General features: G+C 46.5%; 1 protein-coding gene across 2 annotated transcripts; it reads left to right on the forward strand.

Annotated features, from left to right (window-relative positions):
- Nucleotides 1-796: 796 nt before the first annotated feature.
- LOC109787551 (UNC93-like protein 3) lies at nucleotides 797-7,410 on the forward strand. 2 transcript variants are annotated; one of them, XM_020346096.4, is made up of 11 exons: nucleotides 839-1,149; nucleotides 1,270-3,814; nucleotides 3,889-4,052; nucleotides 4,817-4,880; nucleotides 4,958-5,071; nucleotides 5,246-5,290; nucleotides 5,407-5,642; nucleotides 5,718-5,808; nucleotides 6,034-6,146; nucleotides 6,235-6,358; nucleotides 6,866-7,410. In XM_020346096.4, the coding sequence occupies exons 2-11, from the start codon at nucleotides 3,653-3,655 to the stop codon at nucleotides 7,046-7,048; spliced, it is 1,296 nt and encodes a 431-aa protein (XP_020201685.1). In that variant the 5' UTR covers nucleotides 839-1,149; nucleotides 1,270-3,652; the 3' UTR covers nucleotides 7,049-7,410. The 2 variants fall into 2 exon arrangements, with proteins under 2 accessions (XP_020201684.1, XP_020201685.1); XM_020346095.4 differs by lacking the exon at nucleotides 3,889-4,052 and having other exon boundaries at nucleotides 797-1,149; nucleotides 1,270-1,433.
- The last annotated feature ends 431 nt before the right edge of the window (nucleotides 7,411-7,841 follow it).

The following is a 7,841-nucleotide window of genomic DNA, read 5'->3' on the forward strand; positions in this document are numbered from 1 at the left end:
CCAGCAACCAACGCAATCGGTCCTAGCAGACCATGTCACTGATTCCATCGTATGGCAGTCTGCTCCCCAACGAACGGTGCCATCAGCTCCAGCATACGGTGTCGTCGGTCGCAACATCGCCGGAGGCTGGTCCCAGCAAACCATGTCACCGGTTCCAGCATGTGGCGCGTAGGTTCCCAACAGACGATGTCGTTGGTTCCATCATACGGTGCCGCTGGTTGCAACATCACCGAAGGCCGGTTCTAGCATCATCGACAGATGGTTCCAGCAAACGTCGCTCATGATAACTTGCGAAATACGACGCACCAGTTTTTCTCCAAGGAATAAAAGAAGCGCCACTTGCAGTCATTTGTGCACATGGATTAAAATGACACCAGAGTTGATTGTATGTTTCTTTCAGCATGACTACAATATGCTTCGAACAATGAATATATAGTGATTTAACACCTTACAAAAGTTTACAGATGGAGTATATCAAAATTGAAGAAGAAGAAAAAAGAATGAATACGGCAAGCTCCCGTTTACTAAAGAAAAAAATACTCTCTCCGTCCGGAAATGTAATTTGATAGTGTAAACAATGGTCTTATATTTTAGGACGGACGGAGTACTATATAGACAAATCACTAAGCTATGGATTCAAGAAAACTAAAAAAAAACACTTCCCTCGAAAAATGAAGAAAAAGAATAAAAACGCTAGGCAAAATATGATCAACATTATCAGAAAAGCCCCTGAGATTATCTGGAAGGTAGCAGGCTACCAGTTTTTGTCCTCGAGTCTTTTCTTATGCAACACAACTCCAGACTTTATTCACAGACACCCTTGGAACGTCACGAATTTGAAAAGCCCATACCCTTCCCTCCCCAAATCATCGCACACGAAACCGAAGGATCCGGCAGTTGACTCCTCCCCCAATCAGGCCAGCCGGACGCTCCACGCCGGCCGCCATGGGCTCCACAGCGACCGGACCCGAGCTCGCGGCGTCCCACGACGACGAGGAGGCGGCTCCCCTCGTCTCCGCCGCCGGAGACGGCCGCCGCGGCGCAGGCACAGCGTCGCAGACCCGCGACCTCCACCTCCTCAGCCTGGCCTTCTTCTTCGTCTTCCTCGCCTACCACGCCGCCCAGAACCTCCAGAGCACCGTCAACACGGTACGCATCCTCCCATCTCAAGAATTCCCCGGCGCACGCGCGCACGCTCGGCCGGACGTGACCGTCGGTGGCGTGGCGATATGACTGATTGGCGCCGGCCGCACGGGCTCTCGCACGCAGGACGGCAATTTGGGGTCGATATCGCTGGGCTTGCTGTACACGTCGTTCACGGCGTTCTCGGTGGTGGGTTCGCCGGTGGTGCGGGGGATGGGGTCCAGCCGGGCGCTCGTGCTCGGCACCTCCGGCTACCTCCTCTTCATCGCCGCCAACCTCGCCCCCTCCTGGTATGTACGCTACCACCAAGCCGCTAGCTCCGATTGCTTCTGCTGTAATTTCTCCGTCCTTGGTAGAGTATATTCCTGGCGGCTCCGACACATCTCGAGCTGACTGAATCTGTGGCGAAGATTCATCCGAGTGACAGTGGAATTTGGCGGTGTAGGGTACAGTACAAAATAGGGGAACACATAGGTGGTAAAATGACAAATCTACTAACTTGCCGGCTCAGCATTTGCTTTCCACTATGGCGACGTCCCTTTCGTGCTTGCCGTGCAAGCAAAATGAAATGCGTGCCCCTGCACCACGCCCAATGTAGCTGCATAATCTGATCGACACGCCAATTTCAGTTTGTTCTGAATGGGAGTAAAAAACTCACCGGAAAAAAGATGTTTGATATGTGCAACAAAACGCCACCAAATACAAATATGAGGCGGGGCGACCATCTGCCGCTTGTTGAGCGAGCAGCGAGGTATGCTTCTTCTCCCCTTAATCTTGGGAGCTCCACGCCATAGCCACGTCAACCCACCTCGCCGGGCCTGCCCACGCCCACCTCTGCCCACGAACAATGAGGGTTGATGGCTATTGTCGCCAACATTGCCGGTTGGCGCCTTCCCATGACCATCCCTAAGTCCGTGGGTCATAGGTTTTCCCTATCTGAAGACATTTTTTTTTAGCGAAGTGTCCAAAAAAAATTTAACGAGATAGGCAGTGAAATCTTTTCCTATCTCTTTCCCTTCTCTCGGCCCTCCGGCTTGGCCCTTCTCCGTGTAGATAGTCGACACTTGGAAAATGAAAGGAATATGAAGAAAATGAGGAAAAGCAACAAGGTGGACAATGGCCTACGAGAGTCAAGAGTGTCACTACATCCGAGTGTTTGAACCGAAGAACATAAGAGGGGAGCGTCTCGGGTCAAACTAACAAGTGCACCTTAGTATATGGTCTTTGTGAGATTTGTATTGTTTTTCTTCATTGTTTTTCTTATTCATAGTTTAAATGGATGTATGCATCAACCACCACAGAGGCAGAAGTTGATCGCCTTTTTTGAGAAAAATGAGAATTTGCACTTCACTCATTTTTGTAAGAAAAATATATACACCCAATTTTGGTTTAAATCTTGTAACATTTTGGCTCATTTCATATCGAGATGGACGCCGAATAACTAGCGGATATTTTCGGCCTGCGCTTGTCCGGTTGTAGTTGGAGTCTTGGAACAGAACAGCTTGGTCGGCAGCAGCCATGCGCGCCTGCCGCCACTTTTTTTTAAAGATCCGATCAGATGTGCCACCTGACAAGTGGAGCCGTTGGAGTACGCATACGATACGAGGATTACCCAAACAGCAGCTGGATATGTACGTAAATAGACAAAAGCTTTATGTCCATCGGCGGCAGCATTGGATACGAAGCAAGTTCCAACCACCGTCGCCGTCAGTCGTCACCTTGCAGAAGCTCCAAGCAGGATACCAACAAGGTGTGCAGGCCAGGATCTGAATGCTTTATGTGCTTATATAAGTGCATCGTGGATCTTAAGCTATGACACGGCGGGCGGAGCGATTAATAACCTAAGTAAACAGGGTCGCGATGTTGTCGATGGATCCGTGTCACCATCCTAAGTTGGACCATCAAGTTTTCTTTATGGAAAAAAGTTGGACCATTAAGTTGGCTGTAAAGGCCTGCCATGCACCCATGGTCTCAAGTTGAGTATTACTTTCTTTGTTCGAAATTACTCTAGTTGTCACTCGAGCGAATGTATCTAGCACTAAATTCCGGACGGAGTGAGTAGATTATTTGGATGATTCGAGTTTTGTGGTTATAGTGAAGTGGAGTTATTTCCAGACACGCAGATCCTCTAGCTCCACGTGTATCTCCCCTACACTCACATGGCATGGATAAAAAAAAATCTTTCTCAACAGACGGCAGATACACCAACAATGCAGAGACAGTGATCGCCGGAAAGATCAGAACAAAAATGGCACACGGCCAAGAAAACGGCAGCAAGATGGCAGGCGCGCACGGCCAAGTAGTTCCCGGCAGCCACGGTCTACGGCTAGCAAGACGAGCCACTGCCACGCGGGCCCACGCGACGCCTAGTTCTCTCCGCTCGCTCGCTCGCCGGCCGCCTTCTCCTTTTAACAAAGGAGCGACCGCAGCATAAAAAGCTTCTACAGGCGCCACTCTCGCGCCCAGCTCCCGCACTTTCCCCTCGCGCTGCTTCTAGAAGCCAACCGCGATGGACGCCCGCCGCGACGACGAGGAGGCGGCGGCGGCGCCGCTCCTGGCCGCGCCCGCTCCGAGGAGCCACGCCGCCGACGTGCACGTCCTCTCCGCCGCGTTCGTGTGCTTGTTCTCCGCCTACAGCGCCGCCCAGAACCTCCAGAGCACCGTCAACGACGTACGCGCACCTCCCTCCCTCTTTCCCCGCGTCGATCTCGCTCGGTTCGAGCCTGATGGGGATCCTGGCTGCAGGAGGGCGACTTGGGCACCGTCTCCATGGGGGTGCTCTACACCTCCTTCACGCTCTTCGCGGTCGCGGCGTCGCCCGTGGTCAGGTGGCTGGGCGCCAGCCGCGCGCTCGTCATCGGCACCAGCGGCTATCTGCTCTTTATCCTCGCCAACCTGGTCCCGACATGGTGCGTACCGTCACGAGTCGCACAGTCGGACAGACTCTCTGACATGATAATGCGGCACTGGTCTGTATAACAGTGTTTGGTTTGGATGCTTGGTCCCTGCTTGATAGAATGCCTGCCTAGACAATGTTCATTCCCCTGAAAGAAGTTCAATTAAGTTAGAACAGAAGTGTCAATTTTATTCGATAATTTGTTGTCTCGTCATGTGATTTTTTGTTCGTAGTTGAGACGTTGATTATAGTCAATTGATTTTCATTGGCTGCAAAACCCCCCCTGATTGCAATTTGAATTGTGAGAAGTTTAGGCACTTTGACCTTGTTAATAAGATCATGGATTCGAATTCTTTCCGTGCTCATTGATTCGTCAGGGCTGAACTTCAGTTGAAGCCTAATTAGTTGTTGCGCTGATTTTGGACCAGAACCTTAGCTCTTGCATCACGTAGAGGCTTTGCATTATGGCCAAGTTTACCAGGTCGTACATTGTGCATACAAATCATTCTATATGTCGAACAACACAATGAGCCGATGCCCTGTTTAGCTGGAGTAATGAAAATTCTCAACTAACCCAAATAGCTAATTCAGTGAAGTGTTTGCTGGTAACAACCTCATATTAATCACAAATGGCTTTTGGCCCTTGATGTGTTCCATAATCCGGTAAAAAAAATTTAGTTCTGTAATTTACCAGTGGATTTATTTTCAAGTTCAGTAAACTCAACATGCTGCAATACTGAGACTCCTTTGATGTTAACTTGAACAACTAATTATCAGGTATACAATGGTACCAGCTTCACTGTACCTGGGTTTTACCGCATCAATCATTTGGGTTGGGCAGGTAATAATTTTGCTTTCCAATAAACTATTTAGAACCCGTTTATGTCTGGTTAACGTACATACCCGTTCGCAATGCAGGGCACATATCTTACTTCTGCTGCCCTCAGTCATGCAAGGGACAACAGTTTGCCCGACGGTCCAACTTTAGGAAGCTTTAATGGAGAATTCTGGGGTGTGTTCGCTAGCACACAGGTACAACACACAAGAGCTATTTACTATTAAAACATGCAAAGAGCTACTTTAGCAGTTGTTCATACCTCAGACTGTAGTTTCTATTACTTTCTGCACATAGGCACATGCCCTGTACAGCTACAAGGGTACAATGGTCTCTGACATAACGACTTCTATTACATTTGAATTGTGTAGGTCATTGGGAATTTGATCTCACTTGCTCTACTGAGAAATGGAAAGGTTAGCATCTCAATTTGGATCCTTTCAGTGTCTTATGACTTGATGAGCATCTTGTGGACTGCCATTTTACTTGCACATCATGTGTGTTTGATCCTATCATCTTCATATCACTTCAGGATGGAGGAAGTATAACAGGAAAAAATCTGCTGTTTGTTGTGTTCCTTGGCTGCATGATTATCGGCATTGTATTGATGTGTTTACTGTCCAAAAGGGATGAGAAACGAGATAATGCTTCGACACACTCCTCATTTGGAGCTATGTTGAAGTATATTGTTGCCCCTCTCAAGGACCGAAGGATGATTCTTCTGATCCCTCTTATCGCATATTCAGGTTTACAACAGGCGTTTGTTTGGTAAGCAACAGAAAATCTTTTCAGCATCGATGGTGCTTCAGCGCCTTTTCTAACAGGGTGTTGTGGATTTCTTAGGGCTGTATTCACAAAGAGTATTGTGACACCTGTGCTTGGCATATCTGGAGTCGGTGGCGCCATGGCAATTTATGGCGCATCTGATGTAGTTGTAAGTGAAACTATCAACTTGGTGTTAACATTATCCAGTATCAGTTCGTCCCCCTTTTTTTATTGCTGTTGCTTAAGGTTTAAAAAATAGCTAAGTCCACAACTTAAACAAACAACTATAAAACATGTCATCTTCCATTTATTTACAGTTTATACACATCATTCTAAACTGCTGGAAAGACCATACTGTATGTTTAGTTGATTTGAAGCTCGCTTGACATTGCAGTGTTCATTGGTTGCTGGACGTTTTACCTCTGGGCTTCATTCAGCTACATTTATAGTGTCAGTTGGAGCTATTGTTCAGGCTGTGGTCCTGTTCTGGTTGCTTCTTTTTTACAGGTTTGATTTTTCAAGTTGTCCTTGTTTGCCGTGCTACTCTTCCCGTATCATTGCTATTGCAGTCTACTCATTGTTATCTTGCTTGCAGTCCAGTGGAGGGACTACTTGGTGCAGCGATTCCACTATTTATAGGTGCCTTATGGGGTGTTGGTGACGGAGTCTTGAACACACAGTTAAGCGCATTACTTGGGTTGCTGTTCGAGGATGTCAAGGTAATCATACTATGGTTTGTTTTCTCTAGTGTTTCTTGTACAGATACATCCTAGTTTCCCCTTTGGTACAGATCTTGTTTTATTTGGGTATTCTTAGTTTCTTACCCAAGTGCAGTGGTTTGGCTGGTGGGTCTACTGGTGGTAGGTATTTTCAGAAAAATGAAAGTTCATATCTCAAAGTTTCAGACTAAAAAAAATCATATATAGACCAAGATGCGGTCTACATACCTGTAAATTTTCATTGATAAATATGTTCATATGTGCGCTACAAAAAAAGATGTAGCAAAAACACTTAATTTTGTGTTTCTGATTATTACCTCGCCTTCAATGAAAAGATATTGACGGCTGCTTCATCTTAAATAAATACCAGCGGTGTGATGCTTTGATTTCATTTGTTGTGGACCTTGTGTTAATGACGAAATGTATAATTTGGCACGTTCTATTTACCAATATAACTAAGTTATCTTAAATGAACACTAAGCTTGTCTTGAAAAATGACAAATGCAGGAAGCAGCTTTTGCACAGTTGAAGGTTTGGCAATCAGGTGCCATTGCAGTCATCTTCTTCTTGAGCCCAAGCATCACACTACAAGCAATGCTTATCTTGATGGCCGCGTCACTCGTCGTCTCCTTTGGCTTGTTCCTGTTACTTACCCTTGTTGTCGAGAAGCCATCAAGCATCAGAGCGTGAGGCAAATCCTATTTCGGTGTGCAGACAGTGTCGTCGTCACCACATGGTTAGCGACCAACAGCATGTACAACCACACTGTTGTATTGACCAGTGATATGAAACTGAGAAGGAAGAGCATCATCATCCATCACGACGCGACGCCATGGCAACGTGCACATCATGCTATTCATGGCAGACATTGTTTGCTGGAGGTCTGAAGTGAAGAGGTTGCAGGCAAAATGTGGGAAGTGAGAGTCGGCCTTGCATTTGGTTTCCTGCCACTTTTCAATCTCCTGTTATTGCCTATGACTGTGTCTTGTCACAGGAATCACATACTCCATTATAATTATAATTTATAAAGAGGCAACATTTCATTCAAACAAGTGATGATATTTTGTGTTGGGGTAACCTATATCTTTCTCTGCCTTTTCATATGGGTCACGATCCACCTGCAAAATAATCTCACTGACCCGATATCGGCCCAACTAAACAGGCCCAAGTTCTAACTGAAACTGCAGGTTAAGTTCTGTTTTTTTGTTCGTTTGAGGAATGAAGTTCTGAAATTTGATATTTGTCAAGTGTCCTGCCTTTCCATTTCCCAGTAGGCAGTAGCCACAAATATTATGGAACACTACACAATACGCATAGTTGAAGGAACATAATAACATTGCAACACAGATGAAACTAAAGGAGTGGTGTTAGATTAGGAATGAGAGCAACAACCAGAAAATCAAGTGAAGTACTGAAGCAAATGTACGTTCAGATACATGCACGATGCATGTTCCTCTGTTTATTCATGGTACATCACACGCAC

Source organism: Aegilops tauschii, chromosome 5, assembly GCF_002575655.3.
Source record: "Aegilops tauschii subsp. strangulata cultivar AL8/78 chromosome 5, Aet v6.0, whole genome shotgun sequence".
Lineage (NCBI taxonomy): Eukaryota > Viridiplantae > Streptophyta > Magnoliopsida > Poales > Poaceae > Aegilops > Aegilops tauschii.

Bases quoted from the DNA above. Each gene is read 5' to 3' on its own strand.
- LOC109787551 (XM_020346095.4), top strand. From the start codon at position 946: ATGGGCTCCACAGCGACCGGACCCGAGCTCGCGGCGTCCCACGACGAC. The intron at 5,291-5,406 runs GTTAGCATCTCA...ATATCACTTCAG, and splicing joins CTCTACTGAGAAATGGAAAG to GATGGAGGAAGTATAACAGG. The intron at 6,147-6,234 runs GTTTGATTTTTC...TCTTGCTTGCAG, and splicing joins TGGTTGCTTCTTTTTTACAG to TCCAGTGGAGGGACTACTTG.